Source organism: Felis catus, chromosome A3, assembly GCF_018350175.1.
Source record: "Felis catus isolate Fca126 chromosome A3, F.catus_Fca126_mat1.0, whole genome shotgun sequence".
NCBI lineage: Eukaryota > Metazoa > Chordata > Mammalia > Carnivora > Felidae > Felis > Felis catus.
In genome coordinates, this window is record NC_058370.1 from 61,793,685 (window position 1) to 61,820,314 (window position 26,630).

At 40.2% G+C, this 26,630-nt stretch overlaps 1 protein-coding gene across 1 annotated transcript in view; it reads right to left on the reverse strand.

Annotated features, from left to right (window-relative positions):
• The window catches only part of VWA3B (von Willebrand factor A domain containing 3B), a 202,120-nt gene extending 186,214 nt beyond the window's left edge, over positions 1 to 15,906 (reverse strand). Inside the window, 2 exon segments of the mRNA XM_019827072.3 lie at positions 10,388 to 10,615; positions 15,662 to 15,906. Coding sequence (XP_019682631.3) covers positions 10,388 to 10,583 — 196 coding nt within the window. The 5' untranslated portion in view covers positions 10,584 to 10,615; positions 15,662 to 15,906.
• Positions 15,907 to 26,630: the final 10,724 nt, after the last annotated feature.

Consider the following 26,630-nt stretch of genomic DNA (forward strand, 5'->3'; position numbering starts at 1 on the left):
TTAATCTGAAATAGATCATTTGACTAGCCCTATACCTAATAAGAAAATGAATTTGTAATCAAAAACTTCTACACCAGAAATCCCCAGGCCTGGATAGGTTCTCTGGAGAACTCTACCAAACACACAAGAAGTAATTAAAATTCTACACAATATTTTCCAGAAAATAGAAGACAAGGGAACATTTTCCAACTCATTCTATTAAGCCCATATTACCCTGATACCAAAAAGAGATAAAGGCAGTTATAAAAAAAAGAGATAACTATAGACCAATATCCTTCATTATTACATATGCAAAAATGTATTAGCTATATTGGTTCAATATTCAAAACCAATCAATAGAATCAACCAAATTAACAGGCTAGCAAAGAAAAAAACCCACATGATCCTTTCAATAGACACAGAAAAAGCATCTGACAAAATTCGACATCCATTCATGATAAAAATTCTCAACACATTAGGAATATAACGAACCTTTCTCAACTTGTTTTTTTTTTAATTCTACAAAAAACTTAAAGCTAACTTTATCCTTAATGGTCAAAGATTGAAAGCTTTCCTTTAAGACCTGATGCTAGGTAAGGATGTCCACTCTCACTGCTACTGTTCAACATAGTACTGAAAGTTCTATCCAGCACATGGTAAGACAAGGAAATATAAGGTATATAGATCACAAAGGAAGAATGAAAACTTTCCCTATTTGGAGAGGACATGATGGTCTACCTAGAAATCCCAAGGAATCAAGAGCAACAAAAAAAAATTCTTAGAATTAGTGATTTCAGTGAGGTCACAGGATAGAAAATCAACATTAAAAAATTAGCCATATTTCTTTATACTAGCAATGAACATGTGGAAACCAAAATAAAAAACACAACAGCATTTACAATTGCTTAGAAAAATAAAACACAAAACATGTGCAAGACATATATTGAAAAGTACAACAGCTGATGAAATAAATAAAAGATGTAAATAGACGGAGAGATATTCCACATTCATGGACTGGAAGACCCACTATAATAAAGATGTCAATTCTACTTAAATTGATATACAGGTCTGGGGTGCCTGGGTGGCTCAGTCAGTTGAAAGTCTGACTTCAGGTTAGGTCATGATCTCAAGGTTCGTGAGTTCAACCCCCGCATTGGGCTCTGTGCTGACAACTCAGAGCCTGGAGCCTGCTTCAGATTCTGTCTCCCTCTCTCTCTGCCCCTCCCCTGCTCGCACTCTTTGTCTCTGTCTCTCTCTCAAAAATAAATAAACATTAAAAAATTTTTAAATTGATATACAGGTTTAATGCAATTCCTATCAAAATCCCATCAATATTTAGACATAGACATAGTTATTCTAAACTTTTATGAAAAGGCAAATAAACTAGAGTAGCTAAAACAATTTTGAAAAAGAATAAAGTAGAGGAATCAGTCTGCCCAATTTCAAGACATTACATGGTTACAGTAATCTAGACTGTGTGGTAGTGGTAGAGAGACACATAGACAAATAAAACAAAACAGAGAACCCAGAAATAGCCCCACACAAGTACAATCACCTAATTTTTAACAAAGATGTGAAAGCAATTCTTAAGATGGACAGTCTTTTATTATTTTATTTTAGTATAGTTGACACACAATGTTACATTGGTTTCAGGTATACAACACAGTAATTCAACCTCTCAATATGCAATATGCTCACTACAGGGGTAGCTAAAATATGTCACTATACAACCCTATTACAGTATCATTGACTATATTCCCTTTGTTGTGTCTTTTATTCCCATGACTTACTCATTCTCTAACTGGTCTCTTGTGTTCCCCACCCCATCCCAACTCTGGCAACCATCAGTTTATTCTCTGCATAGACCGGATTCTGCTTTTTGTTAATTCATTTGTCTTCCTTCTCAGATTCCACATTAGTGAAATCATATGGTATTTATCTTCCTCAGTGTCATTTATTTTACTTATCACAATACCTCTAGGTCTATCCATGTTGTTACAAATGGTAAGATCTCATCCTTTTTATGGTGGCATAATAATCCGTTGTATACATATACCACATCTTCCTTATCCATTTGTCTACTGATCAACACTTAGGTTGCTCCCATATCTTGGTTGTTGTAAATAATGTTCCAATAAACACAGGGGTGCAAATACCTTTTCAAATTAATATTTTCCTTTTCTTTGGGTAAATACACAGTAGTAGAATTACTGGGTCATATAGTATTTCTATTTTTAATTTCTAGAGGAACCTCCACACTGTTTGCCACAGTGGCTGTACCAATTTACATTCCCACCACCAGTGTATGGGGGTTCCCTTTTCTCCACATCCTCACCAACACTTGTTATTTCTTGCATTTTTTTTTTTTTTTTAGTCATCCAGACAGGTGTGGGGTGATATCTTATTTGGTTTTGACTTGCATTTCCCTAATGATGAGTGATGTTGAGCATGTGTCTGTTGGCCATCTGTATGTCTTCTTTGGAAAAATGTCTATTCAAGTCCTCTGCCCATTTTTAAATCAGGTTGTTTGGGGCATTTTGGGTGTTGAGTTGTATAAGTTCTTTATATATTTTGGATATTAACCCTTTATTGGATATACTATTTGCAAATATCTTCTCTCATTCAATAGGTTGTCTTTTTAATGAAAACCTTTTTATTGTCCTTCACTGTGCAAAAGCCTTTTATTTAATTTTAAATAAAGTTGCTGGAGCGATTAGATATCCATAGTCCAAAAGTGAAACTTCTACAGAAAGTAACTCAAATTGATCATGGGCTAAATGTAAGATAGAAAACTATAAAACTTTTAGTGAAACAAAAATAGGAGAAAACTTTGAGCATCAGCAAGATTCACATGAGAAAAATATCATCAAATAAAAAAAAATCACCAAAATTAACTTCTTTTCTGAGAAACTCTGTTAAGAGAATGAAAAGATGAGCTATAGATTAGGAAAATATATCTGTAAGCCACATATGTGAAAAAGGACTCACATCTAGAATATATAATGAACTCTCAACACTCAACATTAAAAAAACTTAATTAGAAAATGACCAAAAGACATAAAAAAACATTTTGCCAGAGATGATATATAGCAAATAAGCACATGAAAATGTGTTCAACAAAACTAGACATTAGGCAAATATAGACTAAAACCACAATGAAATATCACTACACAAATATTAGAAAATATTAGAACAGCTAAAACTTTTATTTTTTTTAAGTTTTTATTTAAATAACAGTTAGTTAACATATAGTGTAATATTAAGTTTCAGGTGTACAATATAGTGACTGAACACTTCCATCCCTGTGCTCATCAGGATAAGTGCACTCCTTAATCGCCATGAACAGCTAAAACTTTTCAATTGTGACAATATCAAATGCTGATGATGACGTGGAGAAACTGTCTCTCTCATATATTACTGAAGTTAATAGCATAGCCACCCTGTAAAAGTTTGGCAGTTTCTGAACAAAACAAAATAAAACTAAACAAAACAAAAAATTAAACACACACTTAACATACCATGTAGCATTTGCATTCCTGGGCACTTATCCCAGAGAAATGAGAACTTATGGTCACACAAAAACATGTAAACAATTGTTCGTAGCAGACTTATTTGTAATAGCCCAAAATTGGAAACTACGCAGATGTCTTTTAATGGTGACTGGCTAAACAAACAGCGGTACATCCATACCCTGGAATACAACTACAATAAAAAGAAACAGGGGCGCCTGGGTGGCGCAGTCGGTTGAGCGTCCGACTTCAGCCAGGTCACGATCTCGCGGTCCGTGAGTTCGAGCCCCGCGTCAGGCTCTGGGCTGATGGCTCAGAGCCTGGAGCCTGTTTCCGATTCTGTGTCTCCCTTTCTCTCTGCCCCTCCCCCGTTCATGCTCTGTCTCTCTCTGTCCCAAAAATAAATAAACGTTGAAAAAAAAAATTAAAAAAAAAAAAAAAACCATTGCTACATGCAATAACTTGGATGAATCTCAAAGAAATAATACTAAGTGAAAAAAATGCCAATTTCAAAAGGTCAAATACTACATGATCCCATTTATATAAACATTCTGTACATGAGAAAATTAGAGATAGAAAACAGATTGGTAGTTGCTAGGAGTTAAGGATGTTGGGGGTTACGGTGTCTGTACGACTATCACAGGGTAGCACAATGGAGATCTTTGTGGTAATAAACAGTTCTGTATCTTGATTGTGGTGATGGTTACACAAATCTACACAAGTGGTAAAATTACATAGAATTATTCACACACAGTGCATCCATGTCAAACTCCTTGATATGATATTATACCCAAATTTTATAAGATGTAACCATTAGGAGAAACTAGGTGAAGGGTTCTTGGGTTCTGTCTATATCATCTTTGCAACCTCCTGTAAAGCTATCATTATTTAAGAATAACAAGTACCAATCAATCAACCAAACAACTAATCATTCTAAAAAAGAGAGAAGGTGAAATAAAAGCAGTATCAGATGAACAAAAACTAAGAAAATCTGTCACCAGCAGACCTGCACTACAAGAAATGATTCAAAGAAATTCTTTAGGAACAAATACCAGATGGAACTTCTAGGAAGCAAGAATATTATAAATAGTAAATATGTGGATGTAAAATGCTATTTTCTCCCACTCAGTTTCTTTAAATGACAAGTGACTTTTTAAAGCAATAACCAGGGGCGCCTGGGTGGCTCAGTCGGTTAAGCAGCCGACTTCGGCTCAGGTCATGATCTCACGGTCCGGTCCGTGAGTTTGACCCCCGCGTCGTTCTCTGTGCTGACAGCTCGGAACCTGAGGCCTGTTTCAGATTCTGCGTCTGCCTCTCTCTGACCCTCCCCCGTTGTTCATGCTCTGTCTCTCTGTGTCTCAAAAATAAATAAACGTTAAAAAAAAAAAAAAAAGCAATAACCATAACACCGGCTTGTGAGGTTTATGATGTATATAAAAATAAAATACATTAAACAATAATACCAAGGACAGGAGTGGGGGGTAAGTGGAGTTATACTGTTGCAAGGTTCTTAACACCTTACATGATGTAGTACAAAGCTAACTTTCGACAGACTATAACAAGTTAAGGATATAATCACTAACGCAACCACTGAAAACAAAACACAAAAAGGGCATACATAAAAAGCCTATTGAAATGTAAATGGAAAAATTTAGAGACTACAGATAGCTTGAAAGTTAAAGACTGTAAACATATATGCCATGTACAAATGAAGCCTAAGAAAGCTGCAGTGGTTGTATCAATATTAAAGTAAATGTCAAAACCAGGACTATCATCCGAGATAAAGAGGGCATTTAAAAATTATTAAGGGAGGAGGAGCCAACATGGCAGAGAAGTAGGGAGATCCAAAGTTCCCTCATCTCTCAAACACAGCAGTGTTGAGGCCAAAGGACTCTGAACTCCAAGAGTCCAGGCTGCAAAAGTGATAGAGACGCCTTCAGGGACCCATAGGGACAACATGACAGGCCATACAGGCGTGACTGTGAACTGGGAGAGATAAAACAGGAGGCAGAGGAAAGGAGGGGAGGGATCCCCTTCTGTGGAGAGACAAAGGGAAGAGAAAAAGAGGCTGGGGAAGTGTAATACGGTATCTGGACAAGAGAAAAACCATGGACCAGGATGGAGAAAGATCCAATCTAACTGTGGGGCTTTCTCCAGACTGGGGCCAGCTGCCCTGTTTGAGTACCTGGGGAGGAAGGGAGCCAGCCCCGGTTCAGTAACTAGTTCAGAGGCATAGTGCGCAATGGGAGAAAGCAATCCCCTCCCTGGAGTGCTGTGGGAAGAAGGTATGTAGCCATTCAAAGGGCAAAGGTTGCCTGTGCCCACCAGCCAGAGGCCATAAATGAGGCAGTCCAAAGCAGCACTTACCTGAAACCAGGGTGGATGGAGTGGGAACCTTAAAGACATCAGGGTTTAAATCCCAGCCCAATGCCAGGAAGGCACAGGAGTCAGCAGAGTGGGACAAACCGCCTCGTTTGCACCCGCAACACAGTGAGGATGGCTTGAACAGACTTGTTGGGGACACACGGTCCATGGAGGAGACACTGGGGGGTCGCCATTTTTCTCCCCACCACCACCAAGGCAGGGCTTCAGGGAATGGACAGTGGACAGTGGGCCCACAGTGGAGGTGGGACCCACCTACACCAAACCACGCCCCTCTGTGCCTGGTAAGTGCATGTCTACTGGAGGAGAAAACAGGCAACCACCTCTTTGACATCAGCCTCAGCAATTTCTTGCTTGACACATCTCCAAAAGCAAGGGAATTAAAAGCAAAAATGAACTATTGGGACCTCATCAAGATAAAAACCTTCTGCACTGCAAAGGAAACAATCAACAAAACTAAAAGGCAACCAACGGATTGGGAAAAGATATTTGCAAATGACATATCAGATAAAGGGTTAGTCTCCAAAATCTATGAAGAACTTACCAAACTCAACACCCAAAAAACACTTAATCCACTGAAGAAATGGGCAGAAGACATGAATAGACACTTTTCCAAAGAAGATATCCAGATGGCCAACAGACACATGAAAAGATGCTCCATGTCACTCACCATTAGAGAACTACAAATTAAAACCACACTGAGATACTATCTCACACCGGTCAGAGTAGCTAAAATTAACAACTTAGGAAACTATAGATGCTGGCAAGGATGTAGAGAAATGGGAACCTTCTTGCTTTGTTAGTGGGAATGTAAACTGGTGCAGCCACTCTGGAAAACTATGGAGGCTCCTCAAAGAATTAAAAATAGAGCTATCCTACGACCCAGCAGTAGCACTATTAAATTTATCCAAGGGATACAGGAATGCTGATTCATAGGGGCACAGGTATCCCAATGTTTATAGCAGTGCTTTAAACAATAGCCAAATTATGGAGAGAGCTTAAATACCCATCACCTGAAGAATGGATAAAGAAGGTATGGTTTATATATACAATGGAATACTACCTGGCAATGAGAAAGAATGAAATCATGCCATTTGCAGCAACGTGGATAAAACTGAAAGGTATTATGCTGAGCGAAATAAGTCAGAGAAGGACAGATATCATATGTTTCACTCATATGTGGATCTGAAGAAACTTAACAGAAGACCATAGAGGAAGGGAAGGGGAACAAAATAGTTACACACAGAGAGGGAAGTAGGCAAACCATAAGAGACTCTTAAATACAAACTGAGGGTGGATGGGGGAGTTGTGGAGAGGGAAAAATGGGTGATAGGCATTAAGGAGGGCACTTGTTGGGATGAGTACTGGGTGTTGTATGTAAGCGATGAACCACGGGAATCTACCCCGAAAACCAAGAGCACACTTTACACACTGTATGTTAGCCAATTTGATAATAAATTATATTAAAAATAAAAATAAAAATTATTAAAATTTTTAAATTCATCAGACAGATATGACAATCCTAAATGTGTGTGTGTACTTATTACAGCTTCAAATTACATGAAAAAAATTTACAGAACTAAGAAAAGGACAAAGCCACTATGCAAAAATATCTCTGAAGACACAGAACATCTCTGATACAATAAAACCAACTACCTTGAACAAATTAACATTTATAAATATTACCTCACAACTGCAGAATACACATTCTTTTCAGATGTGTTATGAAATGTACACAATAAAACAAATCTCAGTACATTTTAAAAGACAAAAATCTTACTGTGTTTTCTAACATAAACAGAAGTAAATAACAAGACATCTTTAAAAATCCAAAAATATTTGAAAATTAAACATTTCTTTTAAAAATGAATCAAAGAGGGGCGCCTGGGTGGCTCAGTCGGTTGAGCGTCCGACTTCGGCTCAGGTCACGATCTCGCGGTCCGTGAGTTCGAGCCCCACGTCGGGCTCTGGGCTGATGGCTCAGAGCCTGGAGCCTGCTTGCGATTCTGTGTCTCCCTCTCTCTCTGCCCCTCCCCCATTCATGCTCTGTCTCTCTCTGTCTCAAAAAAATAAATAAACGCTAAAAAAATTTTTTTAATTAAAAAAAAAGTAAAAATGAATCAAAGAAAAAAGTCACAAGAGAAAAAAATATTCTGAACACAATAATGATGAAAATAATGATGAAAATCTATCAAGATTTGGATTCAGCTAAAGCAATCCTTAGAGGAATTTTAAATGACTATGTGAAAGGAGAAGAAAGGCTTAGAATCAATTACCTAAGTTTCCACATTAAGCTGGAAAAAGGAATGCAAATTAAACTCAAAGTAAGTGGCTAGAAATAATAAAGATCAAAGTAGATATCAATGAAATAAAAAACAAAGAATAGGGAAAAAGAAACAACAAAACCAAAATTTGGTTCTTTGGAAAGAGTTGTGATATACTGCTAAAAAGACTCATCAAGAAAGAAGTGAGAAAAAACACAAATTATATCTGAAATGAAAGAGGGAACATCACTATAGATTCTGCAGGCATTAAAAAAAGTGTTAAGGGAATATTATGAAACATGTTTTGTCAATATATTGGAAAACACTGATGAAGTGAACAAAGTCCTTGAAAAACAAAACTTTCTAAAATTGGCATGATGAAACAGAAAATCTGAATAGCCCTATGTCTATTACAGAAATGGAATTCTTGTCCAAATTTTCCTATAAACAAAACTTCAGGTTCAGGTAAGTTTCACTGGTGAGTTCCATCAAACATTTACAGAAGAAATTATACCACTCATATAAAAGCACCATCAGAACATACAGGAGGAAGGAATACTTTCAAATCATTTTATAAGGCCAGCATAATCCTGATGCCATAGTCTAACAAGGGCATTAAAAGAAAATCACAGAGCAGTATTTTCCATGACCTTAGATTGAAAAATCCTTGACAAAATATATGGAACTGCTATTTTTGCTAATATTAATAACTGACTTATAGTTATTTGAAATACAAGATAAAACTTTCAGTTTGTTTCCTTATGTAGGAATCCCATAGACCCTGACTCTGGCAGCCCCACCCCCAGCCCTCGCTGAAAGGTATTTAGAAGGTATAGGGCTGGTTGTACCACCCCTTACAGAAGGATAAATAACGCACAGCCTGAACCCTGAAGAGCAAAGTCCTTGCCATTAGAATGGGCCTCCAGATCAGTCTGTAACAACCACATCCCCTACACCTTCCTTATCACCAGTGTAGAACAAAGCTGCCAAGAGAACTGGTGAAAAATCTCAAAACCACAGTATTATTGGCCACTCAATAAATACATGCTGAATTAATTAATTAATTGGCTAATTCAAAATTACTGAGTAAAATCCAAGTAATAGAAATTGCCCTGATTGAAGGAGTGCTCCTCAAATAGGGTGTTACTCATACATTGAACAGGACACTCCTGCTGGGTGGGCTATCTCACATGCTGTAAGACATTCTGTATCCCTGGTCTCCTGGGCCCTATATTTCAGTAGCAACCCAAATCAATATGTCATCAGAAAATAAACAAAAGCAGGGTGCCTGGGTGGCTCCGTTGGTTGAGCGTCTGATTCTTGTTTTCAGCTCAGGTCATAACCCCAGGGTCGTGGGATCCAACCCCACATGGGGCTCCAAGCTAAGTGTGGAGTCTACTTAAGATTGTCACTCTCTCCCTCTGTCCCTCTCAGCTGCTCATACTCTCACTCTCTCTAAAATAAAATTAAAAATTAAAAATTAAAAAACAAAAGCAAAACCAAAATACACCCTCATCCATTTCTATACTCCCTGTTGGAAAGCTATACTACTGGGAGTTCAGGACCAAATTTCTAACCAATGTATTTAAAAACACTGGACTGGGGCGCCTGGGTGGCGCAGTCGGTTAAGCGTCCGACTTCAGCCAGGTCACGATCTCACGGTCCGTGAGTTCGAGCCCCTCGTCGGGCTCTGGGCTGATGGTTCGGAGCCTGGAGCCTGTTTCCGATTCTGTGTCTCCCTCTCTCTCTGCCCCTCCCCCGTTCATGCTCTGTCTCCCTCTGTCCCAAAAATAAATAAACGTTGAAAAAAAAAAATTTAAAAACACTGGACCATGATATCACATAAAGAGAGGCCATGACAGGAAAACAGCATGTTCTCCCTGAAACCATACACAGCTATTGTCTTAATCAACAGCCTCCTGAAGGGGTCTGCACATCCCAAGGGATGAAGAAGACATCTTCTGTGGTGTGCACAACTTCTATTTACTTTTATTTCATCTTTAAAAGGGCAAAGAATGAAACACAGCATTACTAATACTTAATAAGTGGACTGATAATCATACACCTATATAACAAACATATATTGGAGATCCATGCACAAACATTTTTTACCAATAAAGATGCGAGATCAGAACAAGCTCAGAGGCGTGTGGTTTTGAGGGGCCTTCAGAGCTGATGCAGTGTCCCCTCCAAGGCTACGGGATGGGATGCTGGTTGGGTTCTCCAACCGATACTACTTTGTGAGTACTATACCTTCACAATGTGGGAATCCAATCTGTGACAAAATCTGTTTCAAGGTCAATTTTTTGCTCTTAAGCCCATGTAGTTGAAGCCATTCCTCAGATGAGATGAGACTCTGCCCGGCCAAATCTGTCTTGGTGTTGCTTAGTCTCTCTTGCCCCTGCAGCTGCTGCTCAGAGATGGTGGAAGATGAATCTGCTAGCTCCATCTCGGAATTAGGATCTAAATCACAGAGACCTCCTATAAGGGCAAGTGTGAAAATCAGACTTCCTGAAAACTTGGAACCAATCTAACATCAACAGGGCATTGGTTTAATATAAATTACAGTGCAACCATTAAGTGGAATTCTATCTACCAGTTAAAATTTTTAATATAGATGTATATTTGCCAACAAAGATACCCACATATATTGCTAAAATTTATCCATAAAATTCAATCTGCATCCATCCATACTCCTATACACACAGAAGAACACCTAGAAAGGTAAATACCAACAGGTTACAGTAGTTTTATCTGTGTGGTGGGAATATGTGTAGTTTTTGCCTTTCATACTGTTTAAATTTTTACACTGAATATTTAGACATTTCTGAAAGAGGATTTACTTTCATAATCAGAAAAAAATGCAAAGTTCTTCCATTTTGGAAAATAAACATTCGCTCCCAAACCTTCATTACACATCAGTATTCCAATTATAATTGCACCTGACCTTTCACTTCCAAAGGATCAAGAGGGTAAAACCCTGAGAGGAAACACACCTGTTCTGTAAGTGGAGTGTCTAATTGGGAGCTAGTGATAGCGTGGGAACTGGATTGCAGCTCAGCCCAGCTAGAATACATGGATTCACTTGCCAAATGTTTTATTTTAAAGTTGGACTTAAACATTCTGAATCATGTAGCCAGCTGTTCTGGGACCAGCTGGACTCAAGGCAATATGCTACATATTAAACTTATCTAGACCCGCCTAAATATAGCTAGTGTGCACAAGAGGAAAGGAGTGGCCAGACGGTAATGCAATCTTAACCCACTCATCACAACTTCAAGGGAAGGCCTGATTAACTTGGAGAAAGACAAAGGTCTGCTCTTCTCTGTACCCAGAGTGTGAAACACATATAAATTTGTTCCCTGGACTATAAAACTTCAACAAGAGTAGTTTCCCATTTCTAAAACTCCAAACATATTCCCTGCACGACTCTGTTACAGTATGAACAATCAAATACAGAAATCAGTTGAACAGGGGCGCCTGGGTGGCTCAGTCGGTTAAGCATCCTACTTTAACTCAGGTCATGATCTCAAGGTTCGTGAATTCAACCCCCACATCAGGCTGTGCGCTGACAGCTCAGAGCCTGGAGCCTGTTTCAGGTTCTGTGTTTCCCTCTCTCTCTCTGCCACTCCCCTGCTTGTGCATTCTCTCTCTCTCTCTCTCTCTCTCTCTCTCTCTCTCTCTCTCTCTCAAAAAAAAAAATCACCTTTAAAAAACATTTTTTAATAAATAAAAAAAGAAATCAGTTGGACATAGGCTAGGGAGTTTTCATAAAAAAGATATTAGAAATATTATTATTAGCAATGAATGAGTTTTTCGTGGGTAAGCACTTGATTGCAAAGAGCTATGTCCAAATAAATTATTTAGAAATCATTATCCTTTAGTAATTGTGCCTTGTCTATATACCCTCTTTTATTCCAAGTACCTTTAACCCTCAAATTCCCAGTTGTCTGAGCTACTAAGTTTGGGCTTCTCCTCTGACTTTAGACTCACAGAATGTGAAAACAAGAACAGACTTTAACTTTCTTTTTGAGATCTGTCCAACAAAGACTGCCAGCTGAAGAACTTTTAAATTTGGTTAACAGTTCCTATAGAAACAAGAAAAGTAATCTCAGAATAAAGATTTTTTACTATCTCATCATTTCCAGTTAATCTTTCTTTTCCCTGACACACACTCACCCACCTCCTATGTTTTTCTTACTAGAGGGAGCTACATGTCAGAGGTTCAAAAGGGGACACAGCTATACAAATTGTCTTATAAGGCTCCTAAACTGGATTTTGGACATTTAAAGAAGGTTTCAGAAGAGTCATACTTTTTTTATATAAGATTTTCTTTTTTTTTAATGTTTATTTTTGAGAGAGAGACAGAGCATGAGCAGGGGAGGGGCAGAGAGAGAGGGAGACAGACTCTGAAGCAGGCTCCAGGCTCCCAGCTGTCAGCGCAGAGCCCAATGTGGGGCTTGAATTCATGAACCACGAGATCATGACCTGAGCAGAAGTCAGATGCTTAACCAACTGAGCCACCCAGGCCCGAACATGTTCTTGATCCCAAACAAAATACAACTGAATCCTCCAGCTAAGGTGCATGCCCCAGTGCCTCCTGCACTCACGTGGCTTAAAAAATTTTTTAAATAAATATTTTTAAAAAGGTCTGGTTGGCTCTATTGAATTTGAGAAACTGTATGAGTCATTCTGATTCAGATCTTAACTAAGGATTTTTAAGCCTAAGACTACCCACACTGTCAGAAATGAAAGAACTTGGAAAATGGAAATAATCCGAGAAAACAGGAAGAAAGGGGTGCCTGGGTGGCTCGGGTGATTAAACTCCAAACAGAGGGGATCATTCTACTCAGGCTGTATGAGAGATACTCTGTCAGGGGGCATCTGGGTGGCTCAGTTGGTTGAACGTCCAACCTCGGCTCAGGTCATGATCTCACGGTTCATGAGTTCAAGCCCCACATTGGGCTCTGCACTAACAGCTAGGAACCTGGAGCCTGCTTCAGATTCTGTGTCTCCCTCTCTCTCTCTCTCTCTCTCTCTCTCTCTCTGGGAAAAATAAATAAACATTTAAAAAAATTTTTTTAATTAAAAAAAAAAAAAGATACTCTGTCAGAGCAAGGGAGCCTGCCAGAGCAATGATGCCAAATGACCCAACAAAGCAACCCCTCCACACACTGCCCACCTGCTTTCCCATACCTAAGCTGGTCTCAGGCAGTTCTCCTATGTGAAATCTTAGAGTTCAAGGCCCATTTCAAACTCTATCCCCTCTATTAAGCCTCTCCAGACCGCCTCCCCAACCTTCCACAGCATGTTTCCAGCAAAGTTCCAACTGTCACTTTGACACTTCACCAATATGACCTTGGGCACTTCAGGTTTGCCTTGTCTAAACTAAAAGGTTCAATGATTGCAGGGACAAACTATATGAATGTCCTCAGTACAGTGCCTTAAATACAGCAGGCACTTTGTAAGGGTGTTGAATTAAATTGATCACTCAGAATTACTAAGAATCCTGATTTTTTAAAAAAAATTTTAACGTTTGTTTTTGAGAGAGAGAGAGAGAGAGAGAGAGAGAGAGAGAGAGAATGGGGGGGGGGGCAGAAAGAGGGGGACAGAGGATCCAAAACAGGCTCTGTGCTGACAGCAGAGAGCCCAATGCGGGGCTCAGACTCAGGAACCATGAGATCATGACCTGAGCCAAAGTCGGACGTTTAATCAACTGAGCCACCCAGGCACCCTGAGAATCCTAATTTTTCAATAAGGCAGCAATTTTTTTAGGTCAAACAAGGCTAAAATCGGGAAATAGCGTCTCTTTAACAGAGACATTTTATCTTCCAGATATTACTATGTTGTTATTATTATTACTATGACTTTTCAGAATCTCTTCATCTGAGGATATTACAAATTGGGGAACAGAGGAATCCAGAAGTAAGAAACAACAAGTCCAGTTGAACACTGCCCTAAGTTTCAAAAGCTATCTCAAGAGCTAAAGTTTGGGGAAATAGGAAGGGATTTCCCAAAAAGAATGTGGAAATATAAACAAACAAAAAAAAATAGGAGAGAAAGAAAAGAAGTGAAAGTCTGAGCTGAAGGTAAGAGCAGGGAGGCAGAGCTTGGGGGAACACAGGAAGGTAAAGTCGGCAGAAGTCAAAAGCCCCAACCAAGGGAACAAGGGGCTCCAAGTGCAGCCAGTCTGTACTGCTGAAGTCTGCCCATAGGGGGCAGCCAAGAGATGCCCCAAGGTTGTTCTGAGGTGAGCACCTTGGGGAAATTCTCATGGTTTAAGAGATTGGGTCCTACAGAGTCAGAGGTTGAGGCACAATGCACTTCAAGTCCATTAATTCAGATTAAACATTCGGTATACTCCTGTTTTGTTATCAACACCCAAAACCTCTATATCATTGTTAATTCTTACTGAAAATGAAGCGTAGGTTAGGTGGATATATCTTGTGATTTATGTGAGTTTTGAATTATAATTATTCCAGGGAGAAAGGAAGCTGGGTCAAGCTGCTTGGGTATCCTCCTGCAACTCTCCCCCAGAAACCCTTAATCTTCTTCTCCCTCCATTTTCTTGCCCTTAAAGAGCAAGGCTAGCCTGTGATCATCTGCTCAAATAATGTGGGTAGAGGCAAGGACAGTGAAATGGACTGGCCCACGGCTGAGAAAATGTAGCCAAGAAAAGAAGATCTAAGAATAACTAACTGGGCTGCTTTAGGAAGGTCATTGCTGAGAAGAAAGAAACCAAGAGCTCCCAAGAAGATAAAAGGAAAACTCTACCAAGTGGAAACTAAGCCTAATTAAGTTTTATGTCCATATGAAAAGAGCAAAAGACAATGGAGTTTGTCCTAGTGAGGTGATTGTTAAAACCATGTAAGTGTAGAAGAGAGGGAGAGGGGATATCCCAGAACGGAAAGTTGTAGAAATCTGGACACAAGCAAATCCCTTTGTTTTGGACTATTCATGTTCTCACTATTTCTTAAAAATAAATTTCTCCTGGGGGGTGCCTAAGTGGCTCAGTTGGCTAAACGTCCAACTCTTTATTTTGGCTCAGGTCATGATCTCAGGGTTGGTGAGATGGAGCCGGCCAGTTGGGCTCTGCGCTGACAGTGCGGAGCCTACATGGGAATCTCTTTCAAAAATGAACATAAAATAATAAATAAATTAAATAAATAAATAAATAAATAAATATCTCTTGGTTCTTGTATTAATTCCAAGCCTAGCGAACTTCACCTTATTACTGTTGGCCTATGATAAGACAGAAAGCAGGAAAACTGGTTCCCCACCAGAGGGGCTGAGCTCCGCTGGGAGTGGGGTATGGTGGTTGGGGCTGTGCAGTAGGGGGGGGTCGGTACCTTGTGTCTCAGCCTGACCACAGAACCAAATAGTTAAGTGAACCTGGGAAAATCGTTGAGCTTTTGTGGAGGGCAGTGCAAGTCGGAAACTGCATAATTCCAAGCTTTCCCTCCACACCCTGCTGGAAACCTTGGCACCTGGAAGGTTCTGGCGTGGAAGGGATGGCATCCCACTTACTAGGCAATCTGTCGGATGAAAGACAAGACGGTTCCAGTTCAGCAGCCGCCCTCCCATTGTCTGGGGGCCTTCTGACCCCCGAGGGCGGGTGAGACGCGCATCCCCCTGGTTGATAAAGCACCAACTCCCTCGGGCAAAGGGTCGGCGCTTGGCTCGAAGGACTCCAGACGTTCTATTTCTCTGTGACCCGAGAGCTAAACTCAGAGCATGTTGACCACGGCGTAGCCCCGGTTGCTCGGACGCGGCCAACCACAGCAGGGCTCCCTGAGCCGGCCCCGCCCACGGAGCGTGCGCCCAGTGGAGGCGGGGCCAGCGGGACGAAGGGGCGGGGCTCTAAGGCAGGGTCCCGGGCGAGGTTGCGAAGGAGGGTGTGTCGGATTCCTGAGGCACCCAAGGTCACCACCTCAGACCCAAAGCAAGGGCCCCCACGCTAGGGGACAGGGTGGATGGCACTGCCCTCTATGCCTGCTGTTATAGGGAAAATTAACAACGACGGTGAATATTTATTAACTAAGTTAACAAGCAGATAAACATACTGACGAGCCTGGGTAAGGGGCGAGAAAGGCGCCCAAGGCGGGAGGTAGGCCAGTGCATTGCAGCAAACGTTGCAATTAACTTCTGTACGTGCTTTGCAGCGTGTAGAGAGCACTTACACCTGTGTAATTTTGTTTAATTTTCACCTGAACGCTGTGAAGAGCTATTTTCTTCATTTTACGGTTGAGGGAAAGAAGCTTAAAGAGGTGGGGCAGTTACAGATCGCTCAGGGGTGGAGCGAATGTGAAGCTAAGGCGGGTGAGACAGTGAGCTGCAGTTTTGGAGGAGGGGCTGCAATTACCGAAATACCCTTATCTATCAGATATGAGTATTCCTATAGTATTATTTTCTCCATTCGGCTTTGTTTTTAACCTTATTTTTACTGTATCAAGTAAGCAAAGAGCTCAAAATACATGCCTGTGATTTTTCAGTCACTCAAATAAAATTGTGCTTACGAAATACGTCTTTAAATCCTTAATAAAAGATCCCACAGGCAAGTATTGTTTTACTATGTTGGGATATTAAAGTGTGTTTTAGATTACAAAACTCAAAAAGTGACCAGATCATTTGTAGGTTTTTGAATCAAAGATCAAATAAAACATAGTTAATAATCAAACTGAACAATTCTGTCCCCAACAACAAAAAAAATCTACTTCACCCACAAGAGCTATTTTCCTACATTCTTTTAATGCCTTCATAACTTTAAAAGTACCAAAATGTTTGATCTCAGATCAAAAATCATTCCATAACATTATTAGATTGTATACCGCTGACCTTGCAAAGACACCTGCAACCACACCACTAAAGAACAAACACAAATTCAACAGTACAAAAAAAGGTTGTGTTCAGAAGGAGAGTAGTACAGCAGCCACGCCCACATTTGCCAATGCCACAGTGATCCTGGCTGTCCCCACCCTGCCAGACTAATATTGGGTCTCAGTGGTTAGATAGAGCACAAAACATTCACATAGCCAAAACCCTGCCTTACATAGTCACACCAGACCTCCTATCCTCGCCTTCACCCCGTGCATTTTCCTTTTCCTGGGACACTTGCCACTTATATGCAAGTAACTGCAGATGATTCTATGCTTTAGTCAATTATATATATGTGCCTGCCTGAGTAAGTTCATATGAAAATGTGAAACATGAATTACTTTAATTGCAGATAGACAAATGAGCAGATTAGGTCCTTTTGCAGTACTGCATAGTTGATTCTGACTTGAATTCAGCTAGCCACAGGATGATTCACCTCCTTTTTGTTTGTTGGGTGGTCTGGAATAAGAATACCTTTTGCACTGAACTTTATATACCATTGTATTGAACTTTAACAAATTTGTTTTGAATTTACACTTCACAGATCATTTGTATCCTACTCTCAACCTCAGTAATTGGCACTTACCATCTGACTCCCATCCTTACCTTCAGATTATTTGCCACTGCCCACAACATAAACGCTCCAGCAGAGACTCTATTGTCCCTGCCTCTGACTACAGATGCCTTTACTCAGATCACTCCCCTCACCTGGATCACACTACTTGGGAGCCACAGACCCCCAGGTCATTCACAGTCAGCTCAAGCTCTTCTCTCTTACAAAACCTTTCATGGACACTCCAGTCCCAGTAATTTTTCTCCACGTGTCCAGACTCAGAGCAGCCATTGTCAGTTAGCACTCTTGGCAGTGGTATACTGCCTTGTGACAGCTTTTCCATTGTTATTTGACCTTTGTGCTGTTTTTTCAGGTTGAATCATTTTTCTTTTTCTTTAAACAAGTCTATCATGGGCACTACTTGTGTTTATGATCATGATTAGAATCTTTGGGGGTGGGGGAGGTCAATAAAGAGAAGAAAAGCAGTTTTCCTAAGCCCACTGCAAGAACTGGAATCAGAGGAGCAGTAGAATATTGGTCAAGGGAATCATATATGTGTGTGAAAAAGAGTTGGCTTAACCCAGAAGCATTCCTCAGAAGAGGAAGGAAGGGAGAGAGGAACAAGAGGAGGATGGAGTTGAGCAAGTAAGTCAGACTGCAGTTGAGGCTGAGTGTTGGTTGGCACTGTTGGTCTAGGGTGTTTGGGCCGTCAGAGGCTACCTTGAGAGAGGCGGATAGAAGCAGGGGAAGGCAAAGTACAAATGAACATTTGTATGTATTATGTTCTGCACTTCACTGTTCACTATTTGGGGAGTGGCTGCAAACCTGTGGCTCTCAATTTAACATCTTTTGGGAGGAACAGAGCTTTTAGGCATAACTGTTCTACTCTTGATAATTACTATGTTCAGGGTTAACCGACATTTAAAATAATAGCTAGAATTTATTAAAAGGACTTAAAGTGCTTTGTTCTCAGCACTTTAAATATATCGCTTCTTTTAATCCTTACAAAGCTCCAGAAGGAAAATGCTATGATTATCCCCATTTTACGGATAAGTAAACTGAGATATAAGATTAGGCAACTAGGCGAGCCAAGGCCACTCAGCTAGTGAATGGTGAATCCAGAATTTGAACCCAGGCAGCTTTTATCAACACCCTGCCCTCTTAATTATATGCTGTGTTGATCAATTGTTGGCCCTAAATTTCTCCAAAAGAAATTTTCTGTCATCCCAGTTGTATAGTTTTCATTTAGAACTCCTCCCTGGCCCTGAATGGGTTTTTACCACCACACATCTCAATGTTAAATGGAATAAAGTAAGTATGGTGTGGTTTTTTTTGTTTTTGTTTTGTTTTGTTTTGTTTTTTATTTTATTTTATTTTGGGAAAGAGAGTACAAGCAGGAGAGGGGCAGAGAGAGAGGGAGAGAGAGAATCCCCAGGACGCTCTGTGCTGTCAACACAGAGCTTGATACAGAGCTCCACCTCATGAACCATGAGATCATGACCTGAGCAGAAATCAAGTGTTGGCTGCTTAACAGACTGAGTCACCCAGACACCCCAAACAGATCTGTCTTCTAATTACCTCTCCCTCCTACACTTCCTGTTAATTTTGCAAATGTGCCATTGTTTTAAAATGAACTGGATGTCTTTTAGTCTGTTACTATGTCCTAATAACTAAATTAAGAAGAATTGAACAATATTTTAACTAAAAAATAAAGTTCCACTTGGAAATTTAAAATCACTCTTCAAAATAGATACTTATACTAAAAGCTGGCAAAGAGAATACTCCTGGATGAGATTTTGATCATATGGAAATGATATTCAGGAATGGGCCTGGATCTTGCCTTGGTTGGGTCATCCTCTTCCTATGGTTCCTGAAAAGAGAAGGACACACACACAGGCCACTGGCAATGGGCAATAAGACATTTCCTTATTTTAGGAAATAACCCTAGGACAGGTTGACCTGGCAACCCTGTGTGGGTACAGGACTTGGGCACAAAGCTAGGGCCTCTCTCCTTCTAAGCTCAGGTCTTTCTACCAGCTCCTTACCACACCTGGAGGGGCAAACGTGATGCTGCTTATGTGGGAGGAAGAAAGAAAAGAGGGTCTGCCCACCAGAAGAGGTCAGCTGTGGTTTGGTTTCCCTCTTTTCCCCTTGAGGAAAGAGCAAAGTGCCAGAGAGAGAAACACACTGTAAACTTGGCACCATCAACATCCTGGAAACTGATCCAATTAGATCCCACTTCTTAAGGAGTGAAGAGAGAGGAAAGAGAGGAGGAGGATGACATTAGAAGAATTAGAACATTCTCACTGATGAATTTAATTGTAAAAATCCTGGGTAAAATACTGGTAAATTGAATTTGATAGAATATTTTTTTAATCATTGTCTGAAAATTGTGGAAGTACATAGCTTTCTGCCAAGCAACTGTACTGCTGGATTTCCTTGAGAACACACAAAAGTATTTTTATAATGCAAAATAGCAAAATAATGGAAATCATCTTTATGTCCATCAATAAGGGAGTAGTTGAAATTATGGTATATTCACATTGTGATATGATAGCAATTTAAAAGAATCAGTTGTTTTTTCTGTTACAATATAGAAAAAGTTCCAAGATATACCTTTGAGATTTTTTAAATCAAATTGCAGAACAAATGCATGCAGTATAGTGCATTTTGTGTTAAAACAAGCACACATACAATTGCATTCGTGTTTGCTTCCCCTCACAACCTACTGACCAGAGCAAGTCACATGACCCATCTCATTGCTAGGAGATGGGGAATTATGGGAAGCACAGCATAATCCCTGGACAGTGGGAGTTTCTCTTTGCTGTATCAGCCAAGGCTTAGGCTTTGGAGGACAACAACCAAAAAGAGTTGTAGGCTTTCTGCTTTCCATCACCTGAGGAAATGAAGTAGAGAACAGGTTGCCTGGTGGAATGTGGAGCAAGGGCATGTGGAATATACAGACAGCTGGAAAAGAATACACACACACATCTACCTTCATCTGAAACTGTATATAGGGCGGCGCCTGGGTGGCTGTCAGTTAAGCATCTGACTTTGGCTCAGGTCATGATCTCACAGTCCCTGAGTTCAAGTCCCACATGGGATGAGCTCGGTCCCCACCTCTGGTGAGCCCCACTTCTGTCTCTCTGTCCCTCACTCACTTGTGCCCCCTCTCTCTCAGAAAGAAAGAAAGAAAGAAAGAAAGAAAGAAAGAAAGAAAGAAAGAAAGAAAAAAGAAAACTGTGTATAAATCATTCTTCACAACACTGGTTTGAACTGTGTGGGTCCACTTATACATGATTTTTTTTTCAGTAACCACAGTACAGTAGCCTAAATGTATTTTCTCTTCCTTATGATTTTCTTAATAACATTTTCTTTTCTCTAGCTTATTTTATTGTGAGAATAGAATATATAATACGTATAGCATACAAAATATATGTTAATCGACTGTTTATGTCAGACCTCTAGCCCCAGTTTCAAGGCCCAACTGTACTGAGATTTTCTTTTTCAGATAGAAATGTTGTCATAGAGATAGGGTTTATAATATTATATGCCAAGAGCTTTTGTAAAATATTAAAAATGATCAGGTGAAGATTATATATTCCTAGAGTATCTATTAAAGATACCATTACGTTAATTGTAAGTCAGCTTTCAAATGCCCTATGCTTCTCTGGGAGTTTGCTGCTATGGAAATGTGTGCCTTTGATTGAGGGGCAAATTTTTTTGTTTTTGTCTTTTATTATGCCTTAAACTCACCCAGAGTATCTTTCTGATATCCTTGGCCTCCCTCCCCTCTTTCAGCTCTCAATCAGAATTATTCTACTCTGGTCCTAAGATTTTTACGGGTGCATATGGAATGGGCCTTTAAGTGTAGCTCAGTGCCTTTCAAGAAGAGAGTAATATGCCCTTTCAAGAAGGGCATAAATAAAAGTTCAAACAGAGAAATGGAGGCATCTTTGTGTCCTCCAAAGCCGGTGTGATTTGGGGGAACCGCTAGAAAAGGTGGGGGCACAGAGACCATTCCACCTCTGGGAATGGGCCAATGGTTACACGTATTTCAGAGCTCAGAAATTTGGGGTAGAGGGGGACTGCCTGCTTCTTCACTTAGGCTCCCTCCTCCAGCTCTTCACCTTGCAGGAGGTGGAGGATCACTCTGGCCAAGGCTTCCGAAGGGCAAGCTGAGCCCCCCAGCCCTCACTCAACTGGAGCCTCTGATGCCACCTCCTATCTCAATGGGCAGGATTTTGCCTTCCACCCTCCAAGCTCCAGAGCTCAGTCTTTCGGATCAGCATCACACATGTCCTTCCTCCTAACCAATGAACTGGCCCTTCCTGGAATCATTAACAGATCATTGAAGGAGATTGTTGATTTTTAACTACAGTAAAGGTTGAAACAAAATTCCTAGAAAGTCATTATACAAATGTCACTTTTTGTCTTTTGAAGTCCTTTTGAACTGAAAGAGTGGTTTTAAAAGAGTTCTTATTTAGTAGGCTTCTTCCCTCCATGGAAAACTTTTCCAACATTGTGATGAATGCCAAGCTCTAATCCCTTGCACAGCTGCAAGCCTCAGTCTTTAGGATCCAAACTGCATTTCCTGAAAGAACAGGACAAGCAGTAAATTATGACTAATGTGAAAAAGAAATCCCACAGAGCCATTCTGTGAAAGAGTAAATTCATTTAAATAAGAGAAGCAAAAAGTAACCTCTCTCCCTTTACTGAAATATACCCATTAATTGGCTGTATAAAATTAAGTGTCAGGTATATGGGGCATAATCTGTCTTTATTCCTTTATCTAGATAGATACACATGAGTATTTCAGTGACTGAACAATTGATTATTGTAATAAGATGGCCTTTTGTTTTAAATAGAACTTACAGTTTGGGGGCTTGTATGCCAAACATCATAAAATTGGTAAATGTAAAATAATTCTGTCCCTGGACCACACCTTTTCTATCCAAAGAGTAGAAAGAGGGAATAAAAAGGGTGTAGGAATCCAAGACAATGCGCTGATGGGCCTATGCACTGCATAAAGAGGCTTACTAGCTCTGTGACCTTGGTCATGTTAATTACACTCTTGGATCAAGCTGCCAGGACAGACATGAAGCAGAGATGGAAGGAGCCTGGCTTTGAATCAGAGGGAGGAATGTAAACAAACTAAAGGGTCTGTGCCTACAGAAGGCCCCATGCCATGGGAAGAGGAGTGACAACAGCCACATCGATGCGTGCTGGTGGCAGTGCGGGCTGAACAAAGACACCTGTGCATAGTATACTCCCAGCAGCTCAGAATCCCCTTGTGCCGGGGCCAGGTATTTGTGCCCTTGGATCTACCCAGAATGCTAGTCTAGAGGGCAAGACAAGAAGCAAGCATCATGAGCAGCCATGCTTAGGGGTCTTCCCCCACCCCAACCCAGACTTGACTTTTCAAACTGGGCAATGGAAGTAGAATTTTAACCTGTGTTCTTATTCCAGATACCATGTGATCCGCTTTCTCGCTACCTACAGTTTCAAATCTTTGCTCAAATGTTACCTTCTCACTGAGGCCTTCCTTGACTGGGGTGCTGAAAACCACAGACAGCTCCTTCTTTCTCCCCTCTCTGTCCACCTTCCCTGTTTGACTTTCCTTCATAGCATACATCACTGTCCAACTTCTCTAACATTATTAATTTTGCATATTTGCAAAATTTGCTCTCCCCTGAGCTCTTGGAGAACAGAGCTCTTCATCTATTTTGTTCACTGCATATTTGCAGACTAGAGTGGTTCCTGACATGCAATGGGTCCTCCATGCATCTTTGTGGAATGAGTAAAGATGTGGGGAACCTAAATCAGTTGCTTTTTTAAAAAAAGGATATTTCAATGGAATACTACTCAGTGATGAAAAAGAATGAAATCTTGCCATTTGCAACAACATGTATGGAACTAGAGGGTGTTATGCTAAGTGAAATAAGTGAGTCAGAGAAAGATATCATATTCACTCATATGTGGAATATGAGAAACTCAACAGATGAACATAGGGGAAGGGAAGGAAAAATAAGAAAAACAGAGAGGGAGGCAAACCATAAGAGACTCTTAAATATAGAGAACAAATTGAGGGTTACTGGAGGTGAGGTTGGTAGGGGGATGGGTTAAATGGGTGATGGACATTAAGGAGGGCACGATTTGGGATGAGCACTGGGTGTCATATGTAAGAGATGACTCACTAGGTTCTATGCCCAAAGCCAAGACTACACTGTATGTTAGTTAACTTGAATTTGAATAAATTTTTTAAAAAGGTATTTCAGTTGTGCAATGACTTCATCCGACTAATAAAGCTAATTAATTACCTTTACTAGATAATCCACATTGAAAGACTCATCTTCCTCTGCGGCCATCAGGTAGAAGCTCTAGATCGGTTACAGTGATGCTAGTTACTGTAACAAGCAAGCCCAGAAATACACACTGCTTCAAACACTACAGAAGTTGATATCTTTCTCACATAAATTCCAAACGTGGTATTCCCAATCAGCAGGTCCTCCAAGCAGTGATCTAAGAACTCAGGCTCCTGATGTCTTCTGACTGCACTGTCTTTATCCCTGACTTCCAAAGTGTGGTCTCAAGTCAGCAGAAAGGGAAGGAAAGCTGGAGAGTGGCACAAGGGAGGTTTCTGTGGGCCAGACCTAGAAGAGACATTCATCTCTTTCATCTCAAGTCCACTGACTAGAATTCAGTCCCGTGGCCATGCTCACTACAAGGGAGGCTAGAATATGAGGTCTAGCTGTGTGTCCAGGAGGAAGAAAAGAAATTTGGAGAAAAACCAGCCTGTCTCTGCCACATACTCTCTTAACTGGTCTTCCCCTAGCATTTTCACAAAGCTAACTGACCTGCAGCACTGATTGACCATAGCACGGAAGCTCTCAGGATTGGTTCTCAAATCCACTTATGCTGGTTAGACTCCTCTATCACATAATTTAATGTTATAAATTAGTGACATCCAAGTGTTAAAGGAGAAGTTCTTATTTCTGTGAAATTTAGGGCAAATGCTTTCAAAATTGTTTGTGTAGATGGAGGGGAATCACTAAATAATAATGTTGTTGAATTAGGGGTGGGTAAAACCCCAGTAAGTGACTGAGGGTAGGGGAGGGACAAACAAGAAGTTCTACAAATCTGGAAGCATTCAGCTCTCCAATGCATCTACCTTTATGCTCTGCCTCTACAGAGAGTGAAACTGGAACTATGTTATGAATGCAATTTTTCAAAGAAAAAGAAACAACTCTCAACAGTGGACATATATGCAAAGAAGGAACCTTAATCCTGATGTGTTTCAGGAAAAGATAAAATCATGACTCGCATTCAGATATAACAATGAACATATGTTAAAATTCTATTAAATTCATCAAATGAGGGAACCAGGCAGATGTTGTAACTGCTTCAAAGGAAATGGTTTTTTAAAAATTACATGCAGTAAAATAATGTTGAATTAAATGTGCAAATGGACACAGACTGGCTTTTCCACAGGGGAGAGGGAAGTCCATCTCTACCAGGCAGGACATAATTTACAGGTGTATCAGTTACCCACACTGTGAAGATTTACAAAATAGCTCCTGTAAAATCTATCTGATAAGGCAGAAGGGTAGACTATAGACAATACATTGTTTTCCACTAAGGCATGAAGCACAAATTTCCTTTTCTACAATCCTACGTCAAAATAATGGAGAACAAACACCTTTGCATGAGCCAAACTAAAATGAGTGTCATTTTTTAAAAATCTTTTCTACATTTTCAATTAATTGGTTAACAATTAGCCCCAATCCCTTGAATAAGACAGTCTCAGGCTATAATAAATTTTCTTTCATTGGACAAAAGGCATAAAGAAAAGGTTTGGTGTTTCCTACTTTAAAAATAAATAAATAAATAAAACAAAAAAAAAAAAAAAAAACAGGACTTGGTTATCTTCCCCAAATATAGTAAACGGACATATGAGCCTTAAATAACCAGTGGGAGAAACTGAGTGAAGTGTACCCAAGGCTTCGCTGTACTATTTTTGCAACTTCCTGTGAATATATAATGATTTCAAAATAAAAAGTTAAAAAATAAACAAAGAGCACTTAAGGACAACACCAGGAGAGACCCTCAGAGATTTCACCTTCCCCTTCTGGTAGAACAATGGAAAGTTGTCTGCTGGGCACAGGGAGTGAGGGACAAGGGGGCCTGCTCTGTGTATTCAAGAGAGATTAGCAAGTCTTATAGGAGACAGCATTTCTCTGCCCAAAGAAGCCTTGGGTGTTACAAAACCAAAATAGGCTGAGCAGGGTAGTGTGTGGAGAACTTAAACCTGGTCGTAGTAGATCTTAGCAGGGGATGGGACTCATTCTTTTTCTTAGTTTTTAGTACTTTACGTTTTTATTTTTAGACTGTCAAATAGTCAAAATGAGTAATAGCAATAATACCAAAGTCCATGCTCCTGGTTTTGATAATGTGCTACGGTTGTGCAGTATGTTACTATTAGAAGCTGAAGAAGAGTAAAGGGAACTCTCTGTACAATTTTTACAACTTCCTCTGAGTCTGTGATTATTTTAAAATGCAAGTTTTTAGGTTTTTTTTTAAAGTACATTATTTATTTTGAGAGAGTGAGAGAGTGCATACAACATGGGGGAGGGAAAGGGGTAGAGACTGAAGGAGAGAGAGAATCCCAAGCAGGCTCTGTGCTCTCAGCAGAGCCTGACGAGGGGCTTGAGCCCACGAACATTGAGATCAGGATGTGAGCCAAAACTGAGTCGGATGCTTAACCAACTGGGTCACCCAGGTGCCCTGTTTTACAATGAAAGGTTTTTTTTTTAAAGGTGGCATGTTTAAATTTTTTTAACATGTATTTATTTTTGAGAGAAAGAAAGAGACAGAGCATGAGCAGGGGAGGGGCAGAGAGAGAGACAGAATCTGAAGCAGGCCCCAGGCTCGCACATGACCTGAGCCAAAATTGGCCATTTAACCAACTGAGCCACCCAGGTGCCCCAAGGTGGCACATGTTTAAAATTTTATATAGATGACTTTACGAACTTGTGTTGATCATATCTTGTTCTTGACAGAGGCAGAACT